General features: G+C 38.2%; 1 protein-coding gene across 1 annotated transcript; it reads left to right on the forward strand.

Moving 5' to 3' along the window:
- The first annotated feature begins 429 nt into the window (after positions 1-429).
- Positions 430-27,942, forward strand: LOC126821698 (neurexin-4). The gene is made up of 25 exons (XM_050550180.2): positions 430-561; positions 1,811-1,957; positions 3,868-4,058; positions 4,690-4,831; positions 5,528-5,731; positions 6,256-6,434; positions 7,813-7,983; positions 8,618-8,779; positions 9,270-9,351; positions 10,025-10,180; positions 10,933-11,068; positions 11,492-11,598; positions 12,453-12,575; positions 13,387-13,590; positions 14,442-14,795; positions 15,881-16,051; positions 17,111-17,329; positions 18,099-18,221; positions 19,577-19,696; positions 20,352-20,537; positions 21,495-21,634; positions 22,792-22,888; positions 24,215-24,337; positions 25,126-25,278; positions 25,858-27,942. The coding sequence occupies exons 1-25, from the start codon at positions 492-494 to the stop codon at positions 26,043-26,045; spliced, it is 3,948 nt and encodes a 1,315-aa protein (XP_050406137.1). The 5' UTR covers positions 430-491; the 3' UTR covers positions 26,046-27,942.

Below are 27,942 nucleotides of genomic sequence, written 5' to 3' on the forward strand. Positions count from 1 at the left end.
TTTGGGTCTCGCCACAGTAATTCATCTTCACGATCTCTTCCTCCTTAATTGTAGGTAGTCAATTTTACCATATCGTCATCATATTACCCCTACTTAAAGCTTTCATCGAAATAACACTGGTAAACTGTTCGTAATTACTATTTTGGTTTGGTAATGAAAGGTACTCCAGGGTTCGTCGGCCCCCCCCCACCCAAAAAAAAAAGACATGACAAATCCACCCCCTTGCTCTTATGTTAAATTCCAACTATGAACGGTTCTTTTACATGCACGCCAAGTTTACATGGAACCTCTGTTTGTCGTCCCACCCTAACGACAAGACACCAAAGCTGGAGCTTTTAGTGTGAACGATGACGGAAACGGTGAACATTAAATGGATTAGTCTCCCTTTTCCTCAGATACCTGCATGACAAACCAGTGACAAATATTCTAGTTGTCACGTGACATCAAGAAAGGGTCAACTTTTAAAACATGTCGGAATAGCAGGTGGGAAAATGAGGATAGAGTTGATTTTCTTACCGTTATTAGCGGTGATCTTTCAATTTACGACGGCAGAAAGATCGCGTAAGTATAAGGCTATTTTATTGTTATTTTATTGTAAAGATCAAAGAATTATTGCCGCACAGGTAAATCGTACACCTGAGGTGACCCACATTACAAATAAACAAGATGGCTTCCAATGATTATATGCACTAATAAACAATCAGGTACCCCTTTCTTCTTTATCTTGTGTTGTTTTGTCAAACCGTTTAACATGAGATATAACAAAGATAATAAATTGTAATTAACTTACACCTGAACAGGTAAACAATTACAGGTGTTTTCTTGTTTTAAAAGATGTAATCATCTGGACATTTTGTAATCTTAACAATTATGACTCAGAAATATGGAATTTACAACTGTAAGGGATGAATATTAAGTGGTTTTATTGTCTAAAATTTTCCATATTGTATATTTGTTTTAAATAAAATAAATGAAATGGGGTTTAACGTCCAACTATACTGCACCGACCGGGATAATAAAGATGGGTATACGTCATACAGTGAGCTAGAGGGAAATAATATTGTCTGGACAGTGGCACTATGGCCGACTCTTATATCAGTTTCCAGTGTTATCTAGGTTTTTCCTCCCATCCGAATGACTAGACAGCTGTCCATATCCATCCTGTCCATATTCTCAAGAAAATTTGGACAATAAATTTGAAAATTATTATATATGGAAATTTTTGCTTCGACATAGGTGCTACAAACTACCCTTATTTCGAATTCCAACTGCCAAGGGTTCTGTACATGCACACCAGTGTGTACACAGGACCTCTTTTTTTTTGTCTCGGGGGGCGATCACGGTGTCTATGTGGGTAAGACGCTGGCTTGCTAGCCTGGAGGTTGGGTGTTCGATCCCTCCATAGGCCGAGAAAGTTCATCCAGATTTGCCGGCGTGGTTCTCCCTTGTCAGTGATGCAGGACGGAGGGCCTGACAAGGACAGCTGTCTAGTCGTTCGGATGGTACGAAAAACTGAGGCCCCATGTACACATTGGCATGCGCGTAAAAGATCCCCTGACAGTTGGAATTTGATATAAGAGTAGGCCGTAGTGCCACTGTCTGGGCAAAATTTCCTTTATAGCACACTGTATGGCGTATGCCCGTCTCCATTAGCCCAATTCGGAGCAAAACAGAAGGACGTTAAACTCCATTTCATTTCATTTGATGCGACCTTCTACTACAACTTGTCAGATCTTCACGTATTAGAGGCCATCAAAAGTATTAAGAAAAGAAATATATCTACATAAAATATGTGTATTTATTATTTCAGGTGAAATATATGAATATGATGAATGTCGTGCTGCTTATCAGGAACCATTAGGTGTCTCATCAGGAAGAATTCCAGACTCAGCATTCTGGTCTACAGATTCTAACAAAAAACGTCCACCTCATGCTGCCAGGCTTGGTGATTCTTCAGGTAAAACACTTTTATTGTTGACCGACCCCCCTCCGACACGTGAAAAGATGGGTTTGAAAAATCCCAAATCGTCGGACCATTCAAGGTTTCTAATCTCACCTGAACCTCCAACAGGTGAAGATCTGGGTTTATACCTGAACCTCCAACAGGTGAAGATCAGTGTTTATACCTGAACCTCCAACAGGTGAAGATCTGGGTTTATAAGATCCCCATTCTTCTTCTCATCTCATCCAAGGTTTTTTTGACCTACCTGAAGTCTCGACTGGCATTGAAGTTTCTCAAAGCCTCTTCTTTGCCCGTTCCAGTTTCGAATCCCTGGTTGTACGTGACAAGGAGTAGGGTCTCCTGTCCGACCTCGTGGGTTTTGTCCGGGTCCTCCAGTTTCCTCCCACTGAGAAATGGGGTTTAATGACCACTGGACACAAACAAGGTCATTTCGGGACTACCATTTGGTTCAATTTTATTTCAATAATTGGCTTGCACATAGGGGTCTTAAAGGGGAAGACCAACGATGTTCAACAAGGTTTCCAGAAATCTTAAATATATATTGATAAATAATCCCCTCTGTAACACAAGCAAAAATGTCTTTGTAAGTAAGAAATTAATTTTTATTAAACCGGAAGTGACATAGTTGGTTCAACACGCTCACTGGGCTCTATAGTAAGCATACAGATTTGGCATAACTTTACTGCTGTATTGTGTTCACGCGTCGTCCTTTGACCAAAAATGTGATCAAATGGGCTGTTTATTAGGATATTATAAACATGAATTTATGTTTTTTTTAACATTTAGTACACAAAGCCGTCGCGTAAATTCACTCAAACTGAACAGTACGCTGTGCCTCAATTCACGCCACATGGCTAATTGTTTACATCACGTGGTTTGATTGACAGCTTGCAAGTGACATGTATTTCGTCTGCTTCGATGTTTTTGTGCGTGCTGACAGCGTTTTTCAACATAAACTGATCAAAATTATGGGCATGTGAGACATATAGTGCATTTTGGCACATAATGTCGACGTGAACGACTTTTCCCTTTTTCTTCCATTTCCTCTTGAGAATGGCTGCATGGGCTCAAATGTTTATACGACATTACTGTAGACCTATAGAAGAGTTATTTTATATTCCAATACGTTGGTGTCTGACGTTGACATATTTTGGAAATTTATATATTTATTTGAATATATATATATGTGCCACAAGTCCGTTGAAGTAAATAAAAACACTGTCAGCAGACTCAGCACGCACAAAAACATTCAAGCAGATGAAATATCTCTCACTTGCAAGCTGTCAATTAAACCACGTGATGTAAACAATTAGCCATGTGGCGTGAATTGAGGCACAGCGTACTGTTCAGTTTGAGTGAATTTACGCGACGGCTTTGTGTACTAAACGTTAAAAAACCCCATAAATTCGTGTTTATAATATCCTAATAAACAACCCATTTGATCAGATTTTTGGCCAAAGGACGACGCGTGAACACAATACAGCAGTAAACTTATGCCAAATCTGTATGCTTACTATAGAACCGAGTGAGCGTGTTGAACCAACTATGTCACTTCGGTTTAATAAAAATTAATTTCTCGCTTACAAAAACTTTTTTGCTTGTGTTACAGAGGGGATTATTTATCAATATATATTTAAGATTTATGGAAACCTTGTTGAAAACCCCTTTAAGCAGTGGGACTAAACTGAAAGACCCAGAGGAAACCCACTTAGGTTGGACAGATGACCTTACTCCTAGTCACATGCAAGCGGAAAATTGAAACCATGGCAATGACAGACCTATGGCTTCACGCACACACATTAAACCATTCAGCACGCACACTTGCCACCGTTTGAGCTTTAAAATTATCAGTGTTGTTATTTATTGTATAACCTTTGACCTTTCATAATTGAATATCATTACAGGTGCATGGACAGCAGGTACCCAGAATTCACAGCAATTTCTCGGTGTTGACCTTGGTGATCGTTACATAGTTACAAGTGTAGCTACTCAAGGTCGCCGTGGAAGTGACGAATATGTCACCGAATATTTCCTGGAATTTTCTGATGATAAGAACACCTGGAGAATTTATACAAATGAATACGGTATTCCAGAGGTATGCTTTGTATACATCATTCATATCAAATGAACCATTAATTTTAGTAATATGGCACTTAATAAATGGACATATTATCTTTAAAACAGTGCTGTTGGAATTCGATATAAGTGTAGGTCGTAGCACCACTGTACAGGCAAAATTTGCCTTATAGCAGACTGTATGGCATATGCTCTTCTTCATTAGCACAGTTGGAATAGAACAGTAGGACGTTAAACACCATTTCATTTCACCTAATGTTTTCAAAAATAGAAGGCATCACCTTTTGACGTTATTCCTGAAGGGCTGAGTCAATTATCATTTATCGTAAATGATGATATCCTTATGTTATTTTACCATGTTCTCGTGTGGTTTCCCCTTTTCAGTGGTCTAGTCGTTCGGATGGGACGGAAATTTGAGGTCCCATCAAAAAGATCCATTTGCAGTTGGAATTTGATATAAGAGTAGGCCATAGTGCCACTGCCCTGGCAAAATTCCCTCATAGCACACTGAATGTGTCTGTCTTCATTAGCCCAGTCAGACGTTAAACCCCATTTCATTTCATTTCATTTCCATGTTCTAGTGTTAGAAAATTATAAATTATTATGATTTGAAATGTTATTTCTTCTTTTGTGTATTTTTGTTATTTTAGATGTTTACTGGTAATGATAATGGATTCCAAGAGCGTAAGAATACGCTGCGTTACCCAATAACAGCAAGATACGTGCGATTTAATCCACAGAGATGGAATATGTTTATATCCTTGAGAGTTGAAATCTACGGTTGTCTCTTCAGTAAGTTATATAATCTCTTGGTAAAATAACGAACAGTCACGAAGTATTGGAACCTGAGATTAACAAACTTTAAATTCTAATAGACATGGAATAAAATGAAAATAACAGCTGAAACCAAGCTTACATCAAGTAGTTTGAGTCTCTTAAGTTAAGTGGAGCCACTGTGACTCACTGGGTAAGGTGCTGTCACTCAACCCCCCCCCCCCCCCCGCCAATACGTATCCTACCATTCACCCTATCCTTAGTCTACTCTACTCTCACCCAAGCTTAAGCCTACCCTACCCTCTTCCTTCTACCCTATACTTCCCTACCCTACCCTACCCTACCCTACCCTACCCTCTCCTCCCCTCTCCTCCGCTCTCCTCCCCCTTCTAGTCTGCTCTAGCTTCTACCCTACCCTACCCTACCCTCTCCATTCTACCTTACCCTCTCCATTCTACCCTACCCTACCCTCTTCATTCTACCCTACCCTACCCTCTCCATTCTAGCCTACCCTACCCTATCCGTCCCTTACTCCACAGTAACCCTTCCTTCTCCTTTCCCTTATCTCTCCTCACCCTACCCTACTCTACTTTAGGCTGACCTTGACTTACTATGACCTTGACCCTGACCTGACCCTACCCTGCCCTACCTAAGAAGAGAAAGAAAATAAATTAGAACAGCTTGCAATCATGAATGTTTTTTGTTTTATTTTAGAACCGTACGTAGCATCATTTGGCGGAAGTGGTTTCCTCAAGTATGATATAAGTCAACAAGCCGTCCAATCAGAAAGTGATAAATTAGAATTACGATTTAAAACAAATAGAGCCGATGGGGTTTTATTTTACGCTAGCGGTAACCAAGGTGATTTTATCATGTTGGAGATGAGGAGAGGATTTTTATACTTTAAACAAGATTTAGGTAAATATAGCCATCGTTAATAGTTACCCTTACTAGAAATCAAAATGAATTTGGGTTTTAACGTCCTACTGTTCTGCTCCGACTCGGCTAATGAAGACGGGCATACACCATACAGTGTGCAATGAGGGAAATTTTGCCCGGGCAGCAGCACTATGGCCTACTCTGATATCGAATAGGTTTTTCATACCATCCCAACGACTATATGTTGTCCTTTGCCAGGCACTTGGTCCTGCACCTGTGACAAATGGGGGAACCATGCCAGAAAATCCTGATGAACTTCACAACCAACGCAGGGATCGAACACGCGACAGTTGGAATTCAAAATAAGAGTAGGCCGTAGTTCCGTTATCCGGGCAAAATTTCCCTCATAGCAAACTTTATGGGGTATGCTTGTCTTCATTATCCCAGTTCGGAGTAAAACAGTAGGACTTTAAACCCCATTTCATTTCATTTTATACTCGGGGAAGACGTCGGTAATATACCCTCTATATGCAGTTTCTGTTTCCAATTGTCTATACATTCAGGTTCTACACAACTCAGCCGAGGTAGAACTGTTGTTGTTGGTGGCAGTTTATTGGATGACCACAACTGGCATGACGTCGTTATCCGACGACAGAAACATGAGTTGACAGTCGTTGTGGATCGTCTGGTTAATGAAGTCCGAACAGAAGGATTGTTTTATAGATTGGATCTCGATAAATTTGTAAGTAATTTCAGATTTTTGTTTATTTTATTGCATTATAATATTTTTATGGCCTACACTACGTCCACACTACATGAAGATCTGACCTGTTGTTTTGGGAGGTCGCGTCAGAGGTCATACGAGCAGCTTTTGACCCTATGACTTCAGAAGTTTGCTTAATCAATCAGCATTGACATTTCTAGTGGTTTACCCACAGTTCCGTGCATCGCACGCTAAGAACTCACCGTAACAGACCGTTTCATGGGCTAATCCCTCACTTCATCTAGAACATGTCAAGGATAACAACTATTCCAGATCCTAGTGTAGTAAAGACAAGTAAAACGAAAGTTTGAACTATAAAAAACAAAACGAAATAGGATCTGTGTTTTAATCAGATTATTGTATTATACTGGGTGGGTTGGATGGCTGAATGGTTAGCGTGCGCGCGCTGTATCATAAAGTCTGTCATTGAGTCAACTGGCGTGGTTTCGAATCCTCGGTTGTACATGACAAGGAGTAGGGTCGCCTGTCCAACCTCGTGGGTTTTCTCTGGGTCCTCGGGTTTCTTCCCACTACTAAAGACCCCTAGCGCAAGCGAATTATTGAAATAAAATTAAACCATATGTTAGTCCCGAAATGACCTAGTTTGTGTCGAGTGGACGTTAAACCCCATTTCTCTCTCTCTCTCTGTATTATACTGTACAAGGACATCAGGCCGAGTGTTGTCTCAATATATTACAAAATGTCTTGGTCAAGGTCATTAAACAACTAAAAATACAGACACTATCCCACACATGCATTTTAATGAAATCGCCAACCGAGTCTAATATTTTATTTAGTATAAATAATGTACGCTTGGCACATTGCCTGTACATTTTTTGAAATATTTGTACGCCCACACAAGGGGTGACGTAATATCTGTATTTCAAGTATCTTTTATATGGTAATGAAATGCCACAGACCACATAAACTGACTTAATGTATAAACACTGTAAAAAATGAATAAACAGCATTATGGGAGATTAGATAAAGAGCTGGCAGTTGTCACTATAATAGTTAAAAACTCGATAATTTAAAAGGAATTTGCTGAAAATTTCAGTCAAATTGATCCACTCTGAACCAAGAATTTAGCGATTGAATTTTCGACTAGCCTCGATCATCATTACTAAAGTCGGTATGGTAAAAAACATAATCTCGAGCAGCAGATCGGATTCAAGTCCAGTGAAAACCCGACACATAAGATGACATCAAGATTATGGTCTGGATAAGTTAATTAATGTCTAATTAATAATTTAGATAACATTTCAGGCATAATGAAAGATCTGCAATAGACAGATTTAGCTCTTGCATAATGTATGTTTAATATTCATACTTGTATAATATCTCACTATAATTACAGATTTATATTGGTGGTGTTCCATACTTTACCCTGGATGGTATTGAAGTCAAGTATAATTTCATTGGTTGTATAGAAAATGTAGATTTTAACGGAGGTAAATTATTGGTTGATGCTCATCTGGGTGAATCACCGATGATAACTCGTGAAGGAACAGTTGGATTTAATTGTGGTGTAAGTTATTTTAAGAAATTCTAACATTTTCATGTGGATGTATATTGTCTTCACCCCTGCATGTCCATCCGTTCACATTTTGTTTGTGGACACTCTACAGGTCACAATTTTTATCCGAATTTGATGAGACTTGAAATATAGGTTTATCTCCCAAAGTTTTTGGTTTCTGAGATATTGGCATTTATCTGACTGTAACTTCATGGATTATGGCCCCTGATTGTGCAAAAAATTATGTCTTTAGCTTGTGGACACTCTAGAGGTCACAAGTTTTATCCGATTTCAATGAAACTTAAAACATATGTTTCAAACCCAAAGATCTCAATTCCTTTCAACATTGGCGCATATCAGACTGTAATTCCTTGGACAACTGTCAATTACAACTGTTAAGGGTTTTTGTCCCATCCAAATGATTAGACTCTGTTCCTTGCCAGTCCCTTGAAAGGGAAAGCAGACTGGGAAATCTGAGCCAACACCCAGGATCAAACCCCGGATCTTGTTAGTTGGCCAGCACCAATACATCACTGAGCCATCACACGTACCTCTCATACCCCACTCCCCCCCCCCCCCCCAACCTCCCCCCTGAAAACATGAAATTAATTCAAAATAATCTTTTTCTGTGTATTTTGTTTTTCAGATTAGTTCAGATATTCCTATTTCTTTCCCAAGTTCGGAATCTCAGTTGATTGTTCCTGGATCATCGACGGAGCCGATTCGTGTGGCGTTTGAGTTCCGAACCCACGATACAAATGGTTTATTGGTTTATCATCCGTGCAATGCAGTTGGTAGTTATGTCTCGGTAAGTTCTAATATACACATCTCAAAACGAGAGAGAGCAAGAGAAATGGGGTTTAACGTCCACTCGACACAAACTAGGTCATTTCGGGACTAACATGGTTTAATTTTATTTACATAATTCGCTTGCGCGTAGGGGTCTTTAGCAGTGGGAGGACCTGGAGAAAACCCACGAGGTTGGACAGGCGACCCTACTCCTTGTCACGTACAACCGGGGATTCGAAACCACACCAGTCGACTCAATGACAGACTTTATGATACAGCGCGCGCACGCTAACCATTTAGCCATCCCCCCCCCCCCCCCCCCCCCCCCCCCCCCCCCGTGAGACAAGTAATAGGAGGACATCTGAACTTGGATCTCAGTGATACATAAAGGGTTCAGGAAGACGACGAAATGAGTAGAGAAGCTGGTTATAAGGGTAGCTTCTCTACATATTTCTATTATAGATGTTTGTTTATAAATCCGGCTGATGTTATATTTTTATATATTACAGGTTCAGCTGGATGAAAACGGTTTCATTTCCTATAAAATCGTTTCCACCTCATTTCAAGTTATTGAGGACGTCGTGAGAAACAGTGAGTACATCGCTTTTTTTTTTTATTTGGACAGAAATTGATCGAACCTTGGACTTCCTTTAAGCAAGCTAGTTTCTTACTCACTGAGTCACCATGACTCCCATATGTAAAATGGAGTTGGGGTTGCTGAGATGTCTAAAGATAAATTTTAAATTTTCCTATTTTTAATTAGAACAGGTTTCGCTTTGGTTTTTGTATTTTACGCTGACACTTAAATTATTACTTTAAATCTTGCTAGTGTTAAAACGGAAATGTGACCTTTTGACCTCTGGGGGTCACAAAGAACAAAGGTGAATTTAGCAAGTTTACATTTTTTATTGAAAGTGTGATTACTTTTGATCATTATCAGCTTATTTTCATGATATAAGAATGACTGCGCATTCACTTTCAATGCAAATGAACCCATTTGACCTTTGACCCCGAATATCTCGAAAATGCCCCAACGGCCAACTGATTACTCTAGAAAAGTTGGGTCTGGTTTTGTGTCCATTTGATGGACCCCATTATGTATCTCATGTCATGCGTCAGCTTGTCATGCATTTCACATCATGTCCACTTCATGTGTTCCTTGTCATGCATCGCACCCCATGTGGTCAGTATCCTTTGAAAAATACCCAACATATTTTTGAAACCTGCTTTGTTTTTCATTCCCCGATATAAAATATATTTTCAGCTGATGTTTTAAGTACCACAAGAAGTTTTACAGACGGTCTTTGGCATTCTTTCTCCCTCCACATTGATCGAACAAAAGTCAATTGTACAGTAGACAGGAACGTCAAGGTATCAAATAGAGTCCTCGACATCCAGTCAGGAAACACTTACTACATAGGTATAGTTTTTGTTGTATATTCATAGGATTGTCCCTATCTAGTCCACGATCTGGTACGTGCAGATACGTTCGTATACGTTTCGATACAATCAACACGATTGCTACAACTGACCTGATAGGATCACCATGATTACTCCGCGAATAAAACCACAATTTCAATCACAGCTCGAATCGTGATAGAAAGAACCTAGCATTAGCTACATGAGAAAAAATTAAATTTTAGATTGACGCGTATTTTGTGGAAGTTTCTATTTAGAGGCTCTACGTGTGTTGATTATACTTTTTGAAAAATATCAATTTTTTATGACTTAATCCATGCTAATGTGTACTCAATTGATTATTTAAACATGCATTATACAAGAGCTAAATCTGTCTATTGCAAGTCTATCTTTAGGCCTGAAATGTTATATAAACTATTAATTAGATATTTATTAACAAAACAAGACCATAATCAACTCTCGATGGCATCGGATACTCAAGATTTTAACTAGATTAGAATGGTTCGCCATTTGAAAATTTAATTTAAAAATGGGAAAACGAGGCTAAGTCTCTGAATATAACAGTGCCCTGGTTATCACTGTGCACACATCTTGACAAAACTACAAACAGTGATAACTTGGCTCAGAACGAAGTAATTTGAATGATATTTTCATTTTACATTATCTATTTTTTGAGCTATTATAACAAGAATTGTCAGCTCTTTATCTAAATCTTACATAATGTATCTTTAATTTATTTGATTTATTCGACAGGTGCGTACAAGTTAAACACAGGATTCCTGGGATGTATCAGAAATTTAGAAGTTTCCGCTCGTAAAGTAGAAATAGAGGAACTGAGCTCCGATGCGATTGTAAAAGCTACGATCGGTACATGTGGCATCCGAGACAGGTAATACAATTTGTTCAACTTCAGAATATTTCACAGATAAATTGTGGAGGATTTTCCAACGTGTTTTATATCAAAAAGGAGGCCTGGAGGTCCTGTTTTCAATCCCTGCATTGGCAGAGAAAGTTCATCAGGATTTTCTGACGTGGTTTCCCCTTGTCAGTGATGCAGGACGGAGGGCCTGACAAGGACAGCTGTATAGTCATTCAGATGTGACTAAAAACCAAGGTCCTGTATATACATTGACATGCACATAAAAGATCCCTTGACATTTGGAATTCGATATAAGAGTAGGCCATAGGAAAAATTTCCCTCATTGTATTGCGTATGCCCGACTTTATTAGCCCAGTTGGAACAGAACAGTAGGATGTTAAACCCCATTTTATTTCACGTACATATAATCATAGTTTGTTTATTATATTTCAGATGTACTCCTAACCCCTGTGAACATGGCGGATTTTGTTTCCAGGATTGGAATAATTTCTACTGTCGCTGTGACGGTACCGGATACAAGGGAGCTATGTGTCATATATGTATGTTGATTTCGGACAACCTCAGGGGTTTTCTCCGGGTCCTCTGGTTACCTCCCATTGCTAAATACCCCTACGCGCAAGCGAATTATTGAAATAAAATTGAACCATGTGATGTCGGATAAGGGGGGTTGGGGTGGGTGACTGAATGGGGCTAAGTCAAATGGCGTGGTTTCGATACCCTTCGTTTTGAAAACATCTGTTTCATTAATCTACTCACCTGTTATTTTATTACGGAGTTAGATGGCCGAATGGTTAGCATGTGCGCGTTGTATTATAAGTTCTGTCATTGCGTCAACTGCCATGGTTTCGAATCCCCGGTTGTACGTGACAAGGAGTAGGGTTGCCTGTCCAACCTCGTGGGTTTTCTCCGGGTTCACCACTTTCCTCTCACTGCTAAAGATCCCTACGAGGACGCGAGTTATTGAAATGAAATTGAACCATGTGTTAGTCCCGAAATGACCTAGTTTGTGTTGAGTTATCTCTTGTTATTTTAAGGGATTCACTGTTTGAGTAAGACGTTGGCTTGCTAACCCAGAGGTCCTGTATTCAATCCCTGTGTTGATTCAGAAATTTCATCAGGATTTTTCCACATGGTTCCCCCATGTCAGTGGTGCAGGACCGATGGGCTGGCAAGGGACAAGATATAGGCACATTAGTGTGTTGAAAATCAATAAAAGTAAGCTGTAGCGCTGCTGTCTGGGCAAAATGTCGTTCATAGCACACTGTATGCCCATCTTTCTTAGCCCAATTGATGTAAAACAATAGGACGTTAAACCCCGTTTCATTTCATTTCTTTAACCTTCTGACCTTATTTTTTATCCATGTATCATGTGCCATAACTTGATGTATTTTAGCTGCTTATCCTGTGTCATGTGCCATGTTTAAACTGTATTCTAACATCGAAGGAATGGAAGAAGCGATTATAGACCCCGATGGTTCCGGTCCACTCAAACCTTTCCCAGTAAAATGTGAAACAGGTAGGTCAATAATAACTCAAACCACCCCAATTTGAATAGAGTTCTTCTGGAAGTTCTATAATAAGTTCGATACATATTTCTTATGGGAGTTGTTGCCCTTTTCAAAAGCTTTTGGCTCCATATTTTGAAATGATCAAACACTGATCTAGATGCCAAAGAACTAAACGTCAAATTGTTTTAGCCTCATAAATATAGTTATTACTAAAAATTGCTACTGTTTAAGCTGTCATAAGAACGTTCATTTAGAGCTGTTTTTAAAACAGTGATGTAAACGGTCATTACAACGGTCATTTTAAGCTGTTGGGGATTTAAACTGTTCGCACAACAGACATTTCGAACTTTCATTAGAATTGTCTTTTTGAACTAGCATTAGAGCGGTTATTTTAAATTTACATTAGAATTGTCTTTTTGAACTGGTATCTGAACTGTCATTAGAATGGTCATTTTGAATTGTAGCATGATGTCATTTTGAACTGTAATATGAGTTGTCATATAAACTTTCATTAGAACAGTTATTTTAGAACTGTCATTTAGATTATCATTAGAATTGTAATTAGAACTGTCATTTAGATTATCATTAGAACTGTTATTTAAGTTATCATTAGAACTGTCATTTAGATTATCATTAGAACTGTTATTTAAGTTATCATTAGAACTGTCATTTAGATTATCATTAGAACTGTTATTTAAGTTATCATTAGAACTGTCATTTAGATTATCATTAGAACTGTCATTAGAACTGTCATTTAGATTATCATTAGAATTATCATTAGAACTGTAGCATGATATGATTTTGTTTTTATTTCAACAGCGGATGGTAAAACAATAACGTACATTTCTCACGACAGTCAGAATCTGATCACTGTAAATGGCTACCAGGAACCGGGCTCGTATATTCGTATGCTTAATTACGTGACAGATCTACCAGAATTAACGGATGTTATTGAGCGTGCCCAGTCGTGTCAACAATATATTGAGTATATCTGTAACAATTCACGATTATTGTTACCTTTAAGTAAGTTTCTTTCTCTTATATTTATACTTATATTTAAACATACATTATACAAGAGCTAAATCTACCTATTGCAGGTCTTTTCTTCTCTCTCTATATTCCACTATAGCCCTGATGGTTTCTTTCTTGATATTTGGAACCACGTTGGCTAAGTGGGTAAAACGCTGGCCTGGAGGTCGTGGGTTCGCTCCCGGTGTTGGTTGAGAAAGTTCCTTGTCAATGGTGCAGGATAGAGGGCCTGACAATGACAGCTGTCTAGCCATTCAGATGGGACAAAAAGCCGAAATCCTGTATACACCTTGCCATGCACATTAAAGATCCCTTGACAGTTGGAATTCGATATAAGCGTAGGCCGTATTTCCGCTGTCCGGGCAAAATTTCCCTTATAGCACACTGTATGGCGTATGCCCGTCTTCATTAACCTAGTCGGAGCCGAACAGTAGGACGTTAAACCCCATTTCATTTCATTTTGCTGTTGACGATTGTCCAAAGAACAGGATGTAGGCTAGTCGCCTGATTAGTTGCCTGACATTCTCTTTTCCTGACCGGGGGGTTGGATGGCTGAATGGTTAGCGTGCGCGCGCTGTATCATAAAGTCTGTCATTGAGTCGACTGGCGTGGTTTCGAATCCCCGGTTGTACGTGACAAGTAGTAGGGTCGTCTGTCCAACCTCGTGGGTTTTCTCCGGGTCCTCCGGTTTCCTCCCACTACTAAAGACCCCTTACGCGCAAGCGAATTATTGAAATAAAATTAAACCATGTGTTAGTCCCGAAATGACCTAGTTTGTGTCGAGTGGACGTTAAACCCCCATTTCTCTCTCTTTTTATTTCATTTCCTACTATTTTATATTTCAGCGGCCAACAGTAATAATCAAGATAATACTATAAATATTAACACACCTGTTATCAGTAATCTACCTCGATCATACGGATGGTGGGTAGGACGAACGTATCAACCTATGTATTATTGGGGAGGAGCGGCCCCGGGTTCCGGTAAATGTTTGTGTGGTCTACAGGAGAAGGGTTGCGAGTCTGGAAGTACGACGTGTAACTGTGATGCTGGTCTGGAGACGGAGAAATCGGACAAAGGTTATCTGGTGCATAAAGATTATCTTCCCGTGATAGAACTACATTTCGGTGATACAGGGTCCGTGACAGATCGGAAGGTCGCTCACCATCGCGTCGGAGAGTTAGAATGTACTGGAGATGGTGAGTACAATTTAATTGTGATGTTGGGTAATCGAGGGGTGTTCACGACAATTTGATAATGGGGTTAAAGTGAAGTTTGGGGTTGGGTAATAGAGGTGGTGTTCACGACAATTTGATTGTGGGGTTAAACTTAAAGGAGCTAACATTTGGGACCTAGAAATTCACAAAAGTGGGTCGCAAGACATATAATACTGTAATATGAATGTATATAAACTGATTTACATTTAATGGTTTCCGTTTTTACTCCAATTTCAAATCAGTTATGTTCGGTGAAATAAGTCGGCAATCTCAATCGAGTGCAAATTTCTAGCGTCTAGTTATTCTAGTCTACATAACTCCATTTGATTTGGTGCAATGTGTCTAGCCTCGTCCCTCGAGTCTCTCAATACAACTGGGGCTGAAGCGCATTATGGTACACGATTCGTGTACCAATGTTAAAAAAATTATTTTATCTTAAATATCGGATATCAGAAGCTCATCTTTTCCCGGTAAGTTTACATCATCAATGTTGATTTAAATTGACCAATAATTCGTGTTTTCGATGTCGAAGATTTTGGAGGATTTTGAGTTACGAACTTAGGTCCTTTAAGTTTGATGGGTGGATTGTTGGGTTAAACTTGAGTTGGGTGATGGGTGATTATGGGGTTTAAGTCTAAGTTTGGGGTTGAGTGATTGAGATGTGTTGATGATGGTTTGATATTGGGGTTAAACTAGAGTTTGTTGATGGGTGATCAAGCGTAGTCCATATCAATTTGATGATGTTGTTAAAGTGGAATTTGGGGTTGGGTGAACAAGAGGTGTGTCGACGTAGAATAACTCTACTGACATTATGGTCGCCTGTCTAACATTTTGGTTAAAGAACCACCAAGCGTGTTGTTTCAATTCCCTGCTTGTACATGACAAGGTCGTTCGTTCAACCTCCTGGCTTTTCTCTTGGTCCTCTGGTTTCCTCCCACTGCTAAAGACCCGTACGTGCAGGCGAATTATTGAAATAACAATGAATCATATGTTAGTCCCAACCTAGTTTGTTTCGAGTGGAAAGTCTTGATATCGTAGATGATTCTAATTGCTAACAACCATTTCAGATTTATTCGATAATGTGGTGACATTCCGTAAAGCTGATGCAACGATCGAGTTTGCAACATTTGAAGCGGATAATGCCGGAGATATTTGGTTCCAGTTCCGAACCACAACTTCAGATGGAATAATGATTCACAATACTGGACCCGTCGATTTTATAGAAGTCAGACTTTTCCGTAAGAAATTTATCTTTTACTCGACTTTCTTTACAATCAAGCTTGAACACCTCAACACAAATTATTACATAACATATATATACAAGCTTGGACATAATACACTGGTCACGGACTTTGTCCGACAAGATTATCACATAACAACAGGCCTGGAAATAACAGTTTTAGATGTACCTGACAAAAGGTCAGGCACTAATGAAATAGTACCTGACATTTTCAACTTAGTGCCGGACATGTATTAATAATATCAATAAAAAAAAAACAAATCAGTGCCGGACAAAATGACAGATACCATAGTTTTTGTGCCTGACAAAGCCTGAATCTGTGCCTGACATTGTCCATGACAGGTGTCTGTCTGTGACAGGTGCCTTATTTCCAGGCGTGCATAACATATATGTTATGTGATAATTTGAGACTGATGAAGTCTGTGATGGGTGTCTTATGTCCAGACTTGTATAAGATCCCTTTGCAGTTTCAATTTCTTTAAAGAAATGCAGCTTAGCAAGCAAAATTATCAACCTATATAAACCATATGTTAGTCTCGAAATGACCAAAGTTTGTTGTTGACATTATTGACCCCCCCGATTATATCGGATAGTCAGTATAAGCCAGTGCTGTCTATGATTTTTACAGAATCTTTTGATGGGCCTCATTTTAATCTGTTATATTTTGATTTCTTAATTAAAATGTTAAAAAATTAGTTTGAGTATGCTTACAAAATATGGATTAAGCTGCAGAAAATTTGATATTTTCCGAAAAATGAAGAGATATTGATGTACATGTAAAAGATCTCTTGACAGTTGGAATTCGTAATAAGAGACGAACGTAGCATAGCTGTTTGTGAATACCTTCCCTCATAGCACACTGTATGACGTAATCCCATCTTCATTAGCCCAGTCGGAGCAGAACAGTATAGGATGTTAAACCCCATTTCATTTCATTCTCCATAGTACAAGTTTTAATTTTCTGCTCCTTTGACAAAAAGTTATGGTACAAACTAAATCTTAACTTCTGCTTGTTTTGAAAATAATATGAGAGTTTGTCTGGTTGTTTTGTTTTTAGAAATGGACACGATACAGTTCCGTTATAACGTGGGAAATGGCGTGGTCGTATTATCGTACAAATCTCCCGGACCTCTCAACGACGATACATGGCACACAGTTCATGTGGAACATAATCGTAAACAAGCTTGGATGAGAATTGACGACCAGCCGGAAAAAATTACAAATGAAGATTCTGATTTGATTCGAATGTTGGATTTGACCTCTCGACTTGTCGTAGGTTCGTATTTAGTTTCTCTCGCTTTAACTACGTACATCTTATCAAGGCCTTCACGTAATACCCTACATATTTCAGCGCTAATTTCGATTGGTTACAAGCCCAACTTGTGAGCCTATCAAATTCCTCGATCGTCGCGAATACCAAGTCTCAGTGTTTCAAGCTAAAATGTCTACTTCTGTGATAATCGAGTTGCAAAGTTCAAGGTTCATTCAATGTCAAGGTTTCCGTGGAGGGCGCAATGTCACAACCTCTGATTGAATGCTACTGCTCACCTGTCTGTAGATAACGTGGTTATAAGTTCGGGAATTGTGAAGTAAACAAGCAACGGCCAGATGCTGTGAAACTCGCAGTCATTGCTTCAGGAACATGAACTGTACATGGCAATTAGTAGGGTCACTTTGTGGGTTTTTTCTGGACCTTCGGTTTCCTCCCACTGCTAAAGACCCCTACGTGCAAGCGAATTAATCAAATAAAATAGAACCTTATGTTAGTCTTGAAAACCTCGTGGGTTTTCTCTGGGTCCTCCAGTTTCCTCCCACTGTTAAAGACCCCTGCGTGCAGTTGAACTATATGTTAGTCCAGAAATGACCTAGTTTGTGTCGGGTTGACGTTAAACCCCATTTCTTTCTCTCTCTCTCTTATGGTATGATATAATTATGAGAGTCAAGGGTTGGACTAAAATGCCTTGGAAATCAGAAGTGAGATGCGACTAATAAAAGAGTTCAAAGGAATAGTCAAGTTACAATATATATGTTTATAATTTTATCAGGATCCAGTGTTGGTAATACTGATGGTTACGTTGGTTGTATCAGAGGATTACGTGTCAATGGTAGATTGTTAGATTTGAAGGGAATGGTTGAACGAGGGGAGGTAACTTATGGTGTGTCGGTTGGTGAGTATTAAACATGTACTTGTTAATAATACATTGTTTTTAAAGATTTTATGGACACTGCTGGGAAAACATTTTCATGCGGACGTATTATGCACGCACCCCTGTCCGTCCGTCCACAATTTGTTTGTGGACACTGTACAGGTCACAATTTTTATCCGATTTTGACGAAACATTAAATATAGGTCTATCTCCCAAAGATCTCAGTTCATGGATTATTGCCCTGATTGTACGAAAAATCACGTTTTTGGCTGGTGGACACTCTAGAGATCACAGTTTTCATCTGATTTTGTTGAAACTTGAAATGCATGTATATAACCCAAAGATCGTGGTTCCTTTTGATATTCGCGCATATCAGATTGTAACTTCCTGAATTATGGCCCCTGATTGTGCGAAAAATCCCTTGTTTACTTTAATAACGGGTCCAGAAAATTTGATCACTGTATATTAAAAGCATATCCTAAATGAGTTTTTCCAAGCCGAAAGTCATGTGATGGGACACAATCACAGACTAGTTCAGACTAGAAAAATAAGTAACTATGCCAACTAAACAATGGTCGTGGGAGAACTTGCAACAATAATAGCAGATAGAAATATACAGATTATATGATTGGTGTTACTTTCAATCCATGTCCGAAGCCTTTGCGTTTTTCAAAGCCCAGCTTGCGCCCAAGTTTTAGCATCGCGAAGTCTTTGCATGATCAATTTTTGAACGGAGAATAAATCGGCCTTTAGTTAGGATACAAATCGACTCAGTTCACGGGCAAAATCAGTATTCATGCCCCTGACTTTAACCCTTAACCGGTCGACGTCATGACGTCAAGTGGTCAGGCTAAATAAAGGCTAAAGTGAAATATTTTGTATGACTATTTCAATCGACTACTGCCGGATAATTATAAGTGATACACTCTTAACACCAATAAAAAAGTTGAAAGGGATAAATTGATCTATAATTTGCAAATCATTCTAAATCATTTTCCTCAGAAATATTGTCTTCAGAATTGGTGTCATCGATATAATCCGAGTCATAATCATTCATAAGCATTTCAACCACTATGAGAATCTTGAACCTTCCTGACATCGTTAAATTACGTTTCTTGTCAAAAAATGTTGAACAAAGACATGTTTTTCTCAATGCCATTGACAAGACAGGTTCCTGTCTGACACCCATGCGTGGCGATATCAATTAAATATGAAACTAAATACTCAAATGCGGCTTATAAAAAAGGTTCTTGCTGTGGTCGACCGTGACCACTTAGCTGTATAACGTTATGGTGAATATAGTCGGCAATGACCGGTTAAAGTTTAATGTCTATAGCTAGATATTTTGTGATGTTTTGAAATGTTTATTTGTGCAGGTTGTGTTGGTAAATGTATGAGTAATCCATGTTTTAACGGAGGAACGTGTCAAGAAGGGTATTCGGGCTATGAATGTGATTGTTCATATACACCATTTAGAGGCTGGATGTGTGGTCGAGGTATGGGCTTTATTTTTTCTTCTCTTAATTTTTACTTGGTGACACTCAAGATCAGTTGTTATTTGGTTAACTGGGGGATGGGGGGTGGGGGGTAGGGGTGGCTGAGTGGTCTAGCAAGTGCACTTCAGATCATAAGATCTGTCCTTGAGTCAAGTGGTGTTATTGTGACAAGGGAGGAGGAGGGGGGGGGGGATCGTCAAATAGAATGATTAGCACATGTGCATTGTATCATAAGGTCTGTTATTGAGTCAACTGGCGTGGTTTCGATTCTCCGGTTGTATGTGACAAGGACTACCTGTCCAATCCATGGGTTTTATCCGGGTCATCCGTTTTTTTCTCACTGCTGAAGGCCCCTACACGCATGCAAATTATTGAAATAAAATTGAACTATATGTTAGTCCCGAGATGACCTAGTTTGTGTTAAGTGGACATTAAACCCCATATCTCTCTCTCTCTCTTTGTATGTGACAAAGGGGTAGAGTCATCTGTCTATCCCGTGGGTTTTCTCCGGGTCCTCTGATTTCCTCCACAGCTAAAGAACCCTACGTACAAGTGCATTATTGAAATAAAATTGTACCATATGTTAGTCCCAAAATGTGTTGAGTGGACGTTAAATTTTTCTCGCTATAAAAAGTCATATTGTTGTATTTTCCAGAGGTGGGTATAAATCTTCAGACCAGTTTCCAGGTGAAATATGAATTTGATGACATCCAGGGTCTGTCGGCTTCCGACTTCCAGTTTGCTCGAGTTGGTTTCTCTACGAAGTTGAAACAAGGGATCTTACTACAGCTTCGTAATGAAGAGAATACCGAATATATCTCTGTAGAGGTCAATAATAACGGTAAGTTAAACATTATACATTATACAAGAGGTAAATCTGCTTATTGCAGGTCTTTCTTTAGGCCTGAATTGTTATATAAACTATTAATTAGACATTAATTAACTTATCCAGACCATAATCATCTCTCGTGGGTTTTCTCCGGTTCCTCCGGTTTCCTCCCACTGCTAAAGACCCCTATGCGCAAGCGAATTATTGAAATAAAATTAAACCATATGTTAGTCCTGAAAATACCTAGTTTGTGTCGAGTTGACGTTAAACACCATTTTTCACTCTCTCTCTCTCTCTATCCAGACCATAATCAACTCTCAATGTCATCGCTAGCCTGTGATATTTACTGGACTAGGATCCAATCTGCTGCTCAATGCTCATTCATGATTAAATCAAAAAATGGATAATCAAGACTAGGTTTTTTATCGTACCGACTTCAGTAATTATGATCAAGGCTAGGCCCAAAATTCAATTGCTAAATTCTTGGCTCAGACTGGATCAATTTGACCGAAATTGTCAGCTAATTGCCTTTACATTATCTAGTTTTTAACTATTTTAGTGAGAACTGCCAACTCTTTATCTAATCTCCTATAATGTATGTTTAACTGGATAGAACTGAACTATTTTATTGTATATATCTCTGATGAAGTTAAGGGGAGGGGAAGATGTGTGAGTGGGTTTGGTGGCCGAGTGGCCTAATAGTATTAGTAATACATGCACTTTAGATCACAGGTCTGTCATTGCGCAAATGGCAAGATTTCCGATCTTAAGTTTGTATGTGGCAGTGAGTAGGGTTTTCTTCCACTGCTAAAGACCCCTCAGCACAAGAAAATTATTGAAATAAAATGGTACTGTATATTAGTCCTAAAATGACCTTGTTTGAACCAGTTAAAGTGAACGTTAGATAAACCCCATCTCTCTATCTATCGATATAAGAGTATTATTAAGGGCTTTATTTTGTTATATCAGGTGGTGTACGTGTGGCTATTGATGTAGGATTTCAGAGAGAAGAAGTAAACACACCTAATCAGGGTATAGATTATTGTAACGGACAGCAACATGAAGTTATCGTCAGACGCAGCAATAAGGGAAAGAAAATAACTGTACAGGTACGCATTTAATTTAACGGTCATCGCATTCAACCAGAAATAAATGAAATGAAATGGGGTTTAATGTTCTACTGTTCTGCTCCTATACTTGGCTAATGAAGACGGGCATACGCGATACAGTGTGCTATGATGGAAATTTTGCCCGGACAGTGGCACTACGGCTTACTGTTATATATCGAATTCCAACTGTCAAGGGATCTTTTACGTGCACGCCAATGTGTACACGGGACCTCGGTTTTTCGTCTCATCTGAATGACTAGACAGCTGTCCTTGTCAGGCCCCCCGTCCTGCATCACTGACAAGGTGAAACCACGCCGGAATGTCTGGATGAACTTTCTCGGCCAATGCAGGGATCGAACACCCGACCTCCAGACTAGCGAGCCAGCGTATCGTGGCTCCCGCTTTCAACCAGAGTAATCAGTTGGAATTTGAAAAATAAGAGTCATTCTCAGTATCCATTCTACTCCACTAATCTCTAGGTCCATCCACAGGGTTTTCATGAAGTCAAATTATTTGCCCTCGATCGTAGCTTGATTCTACGAACCAATCAAAAAACAGTTTACATACCTGTCCTTGCTTCTTTGTTTACGTTCACCAAAAGAAGCTTAGTTGCAAATAAAATGCAAGTTATTGCCTGGAGTATAGTTGCTGGGGCCTGGAGTATAATAGAAATCGCAGGTGGACTAGACTAATCAGTTTCACAGGAGTCGCTGCTTCCGCAATGTGTGAACAGAAAGTCGACTCAAGAATTGCTGTTATAGTAATGTTTATTGGCTTAGAATCTAAACTCCCAACCTTATCAACCCTATTAAGGGGAAGTTGTATGGTCGAATGGTTAGCCTGTGCGAGTTGTTTCATAAGGTCTGTCATTGAGACAACTGGCGTGGTTTCAATTCCCCAGTTGTACGTGACAAGGAGTAGGGTCACCTGTCCAACCTCGTGGGTTTTCTGTGGGTTCTTCCGGTTTCCTCCCAATGCTAAAGACCCCTACGCGCAGGAGAATTATGGAAATAAAATTGAAGCTTATGCTAGTTCCGAAATCACCTTGTGTCGAGTGGGCATTCAACCTCATTTCTCTCTCTTTAAGTATATATCCACTAATTTTTTAATATTAGCTAACACCTTGGCAATTAATTTAATTTATTTCTATTTTACAGGTAGATAATTATGCACCAGGTGTGAAGACTTTTGATATCTCAGATTCTAGTGATACCATTTTAGATAATCCTAAATATCTCTTTATTGGCAATAATGGTAAGTATTTAAATTCTAGTTTTTACAAATTTCTGTGTGGCCGTAAAGTGTCACTCTTGTCCTACCGTCCTTAAACAATTTGTTTCGAAATGCAATAGAGGCTATGTTTTACAGATTTTTATAAAAATTTGGTATAGGGCACTGGGTTCATTATAGTCTCTATCATCCAGAAAAATATTCTACGAATATTAGTCTGGATGCGTTGTCAACTTTTGAGAAGAGTATGTTATTGTCTAGATTAGCCGGTCTTTCATATAATCATAAACAAAGTCTAAGGGAGGTAACTAGTCCTAAAACCAGATATTGGCACCCATGAAATTAATTTAATAATGTCATTTCAGAAAATCCATTTGATTGCATTGCCAGTTTAGTATCCAACACTCTTATTTTTATACTGTAAAATTTCTCTCTTCATGAGCCATATCTATGTTTCTTTAATTAATCCTAATTCGTCGTCACAATTCATGTTTGTTTATATTAATACAAGAATTATGGGATTTATTGCGGGAAGGGGTGCAACTCTTACTTGACTTGGCCAAAGATACTGGATAATCAACCACATATAAAAACAAACTCACTGTTACTCATGGGCAATTGAACTTTTCGTCAATTATTGACAACGGTTCCAGACCCTCTGTACGTTGAAGATTAGGAGGTTTTCGGTGACCGATACTATGGGATCATGAGAGCATTAATACTTTCCATTTCCTGAGTTACCCCCCCCCCCCCTTTTTCTGAAATCTTGTGAATGCAATAGAGGTTAGATGATTTTAATATTAAGTGTGAAGCATTGGAGTCATAAGACTACAAATCCTGTTAATTTTCAGTGTTCTGAGACCTTCCGTTCCGAATTACCCCTAGCATTCTAGGACCTTCTGTGTCCTGGTTAACAAATAGGCTTAAAGGAAACCGGGGGGGGGGGGGATGGAGATGGCTGAATGGTTAGCAGGCGCGCGCTGTATCATAAAGTCTGTCATTGAGTCAACTGGCCGGGTTTCGATTCCCCAGTTGTACGTGAAAAGGAGTAGGGTTGCCTGTCCAACCTCCTGGGTTTTCTCCGGGTCCTCCGGTTTCCTCCCACTGCTAAAGACCCTTATGCGCAAACGAATTATTGAAATAAAATTGAACCATATATTAGTCCCGAAATGACCTAGTTTGTGTCGAGTGGATTTTAAACCCCATTTCTCTCTCTCTCTCTCTTAAAGGAAACCAGCAAATTGAAAATGAACCCAGAAGGTGCTGGGTTTTTTTAAGAATAATTTACAGATACATGAATATTTTATAGTGAAGCAACACTGTGTATTGATATCATTTTAATTATTTTAGATACAACGGAAACATCAAGAGGATTTGAAGGTTGTATATTCCGTGTTCAGGTGGATAATATCTTTCCATTAAAACGAGCCTTCCAAGATCCACGGCCAGATTTTATAAGACTATTTCCACCAGGTATTTACAACTTGTTTTTTATATATATTGATATTGAAACTACCATAAAATTCAATTTCATTTCATTTCAGGGGGGATGGATGGCCAAATGGTTAGCGCATGCACATTGTATCATAAGGCCTGTCATTGATTCAACTGGCGTGGTTTTGATTCCCCGATTGTACATGACGATTAGTAGGGTTGCTTGTCCAACCTTGTGGTTTTTCTCCGGGTCCTCCGGTTTTCTCCCACTGCTAAATAAAATTAAAATTTAACATATGTTAATACTGAAGTGACGACCTAGTTTGTGTTAAGTGGACGTTAAACCCCATTCCTCTCTCTCCAAAAAGACGACATTATAACCATTTTATAACTGACCATTCGACTAAACATATACTATCATTTATTGGTTTCCCCTTGTCAGTGATGCAGGACGGAGGGCCTGACAAGGACAGCTGTCTAGTCGTTTGGATGGTACGAAAAACTGAGGTCCCATGTACATATTGGCGTGCACGTAAAAGATCCTTGGCGTGCACGTAAAAGATCCCTTGGCAGTTGGAATTCGATATAAGAGTAGGCCATAGTGCCGCTGTCCAGGCAAAATTTCCCTCATAGCACACTGTATGGCGTATGCCCGTCTTCATTAGCCCAGTTCGGAGCAGAACAGTAGGACGTTAAACTCCATTTCATTTAATTTCTGTTATCATTTATTTATTTATTTATTGCTCGGGGGCTTTATTTACTATTATTATTCCAGGTAAAGGAAGATATGTGTGGTTTTTTTTTATTTATTTATTTATTTATTCCAGGTAAAGTAAAGGAAGATATGTGTGGTTTTGAAGAAGTTACTCAGCCTGGGGATCCATTTGAATCTCGTCCTAAAGGTGGAGATTATATCAACGTAACGTATCCCTACGTACCACAGGAAGGCATGACAACGGAGGAACGAGCAATTCTAGGAGGTAAAATACTACCCCACTAAACACAGGGGGGTTTGGTGACTGAATGGTCTAAGATGTGGGCTTTAGGTCAAAAGGTCTGTCATGGCATGGACAAAATTTCTCTCCTAGCACACTTGCATGAAGATTAGTCGGACATTAAACCCCATTTCATTTCATTTAACGTTATATATGTAATCCCCTCAATTGAAGTCCAACCTCGTGGGTTTTCTCCGGGTCCTCCGTTTCCTCCCACTGCTAAAGAACCCTACGCGCAAGCGAATTATTGAAATAAAATTAAACCATATGTTAGTCCCGAAATGACTTAGTTTGTGTCTCTCCCCTCAATTGAAATGTGTCACCAGGTGTTCTGTCTAATACATGGCCCTAGTATCCAGGGGCCTGTTTCACGAAATTTTAACTAAGATAAAATGCTGAATAGAAGATATATAACCCCAGTGTTCATTTCTCGGCTTGACCATTATGCCTGAGCTTGTACACTTTATGATTTCTTTGCAACAGGCAAATTAAGACAGGTCTATTTAAATGTTTTATTCTATTTTGTGTAATAATACAAACTGTTTTTTGTTGTTTTTTTTTCAGCTATATTGGCCTTCGTGTTTATATTAGCGATAGTCTTCATTGTTTTCTTGTGTCGTAGAAGAGATAAGGGTGATTACGACACGCAGGAAGCCAAGTTCGCGGACGTAGCCGATAATCAGGATACAGCCGTCATGTATAATGAAACCGGCGTCGGTGAAGTTACCAAAAGACAAGAATGGTTCATGTAGTCTATATTCTCTAGCAAAATTACGTCTTAGGAATTATTTTAAATATTTGATTTTTTTTTTTTTTAAAACCATGTTAAATCATAACTGATAATGGATAATTCTCTAGCAAAATTACATCTTACGAATATTTTTAAATATTTCCTTTTTTTTTTTTTTAACTGATAATGGATAATTCTCTAGTAAAATTACATCTTACGAATATCTTTTTAAATATTTGAAATTTTTTTTTTTTTTTTTTTAAAAGTGCTCATAATTTTTCTAGATATAAAGCATATATTTATTCTTTTTTAAATTTTAAGAAAAACATAAATATACTTATTCTGTACAAGAGATGTATATTTTAAATCTATTTGTTTTTAACATTATCATTATGTATATATATCACAATATGTAAATAGATAGACTATAAAATATAAAGTTGTTCATCAACACAATCCTTCCAGTAATGATTCCGATATTTTTGTTATCATGTAATATAGAATTAGGGAGAGAAATTATGTTCTGAATCTCCTGGACTTTCAAAATCAAATACATTCATTCCACCCCTCAATATCGTTCCCAGAGATAAGATTACCCTTTCGTTTATCACTGGTAAAACTGGCCAGCCATTTTGAAATCGACAGCATTTCATTCTAACTAATCCTGCCAATCAGTAGCCACTGGGGGTGTAGCTAAGGAACCAATTCACACTGAAATGTGGGCTTTATTCTAGAGAAATAACGTTATTTAATATCAAAGGTAACTTAAAATTTAGGGTTTGAATGATCACCATTTTTATTTTCATAATAAATGAAGCATAAAATCATTTTATTAACTTTACACTTTAAAAAGTTAATTCTTCTTAATATATATTTTTTAATATCAAATAATAATAACATAGTCATCAGAATTTAATACAACTTTTTTAAAAATTCTCTTTCTTTAAAAAAAGAGGCTAATTTTTTTAAAAAGTATAAATTTTCTGTAGAATTTTTTTTTTAATAATCGTCTTGTTATGGTCATCAGTAATAATACAACGTTTCATCGTTTTGTGCAGTATATATAGAAGATAATTATGATGTTGAGATGAATTATAAATTATCTCTCTCTGTGTAAATATTGTCCTATTTTTGTTACTTGTATATATACATTCATTTTATATTATATTAAACATTAGCTTGCCATTTTATAACCTCAACTAAAAACAATCCAAATCATGATTACAATAATATTGAAATTTGTCAACTGGATAATTATTTAGATTTTATTTGTTTGAAATTTATAATTTGGAGCCTTGCTATCATCAACAGTAACCTAAAACTAACCGATTTAGAAATGAAGAGTCCAGGGGAAGAACGATCTAAGTCACATTTTTGTGTTTTCGCATAAAATGCAAAGCAGACTTTTGGACGAGAATGCTTGACGCTAACAGAACAACGAGTGGGTTTAATTACAACTTTAAAATGATGTTTATACGAATCATAATTACCAGTACAACAACTGACTTCCACTTTTCAGCCAAATTAAGGTCAAGTAAAGGGTACGATGGACGTATTTGTCCGTTTTTACCTGAAATTGATTGTTCCACAGAAAGCTTATACAATTTGCTACTACTGGGGTTCGTTGAAAAAGTGACATAGATCGTTCTTCCACGGGGCTCTTCAAATATGATTCTAACTTTGCATTTGAAATTTACAATGATGCTGTCATCAACTGTAGCCTGAATTTGAACAGAATATTATAAAGATATGTTGTTACCTGGTAACAGCATCATGATGGTGAATTTTAATATTTTGTGAAGTGTATCATGATCCAACTATTAATTCATATCATTTGATTTTTTTTTATACATTCCAATATTGTAACTAAATGATTTATAGATATTTTAAAACTACCACAATAAACTTTTTATATTATA

Source organism: Patella vulgata, chromosome 5 (genome assembly GCF_932274485.2).
Source record: "Patella vulgata chromosome 5, xgPatVulg1.2, whole genome shotgun sequence".
NCBI classification, from domain to species: domain Eukaryota; kingdom Metazoa; phylum Mollusca; class Gastropoda; family Patellidae; genus Patella; species Patella vulgata.

What these genes read in the sequence shown, in the direction of transcription:
- LOC126821698 (XM_050550180.2), top strand. Translation starts at nt 492, where the DNA reads ATGAGGATAGAGTTGATTTTCTTACCGTTATTAGCGGTGATCTTTCAA. An exon ending in CAGTTGGATTTAATTGTGGT is followed by an intron (nt 7,984 to 8,617) that starts GTAAGTTATTTT and finishes TTTGTTTTTCAG; the next exon opens with ATTAGTTCAGATATTCCTAT. An exon ending in TATAAGACTATTTCCACCAG is followed by an intron (nt 24,338 to 25,125) that starts GTATTTACAACT and finishes TATTTATTCCAG; the next exon opens with GTAAAGTAAAGGAAGATATG.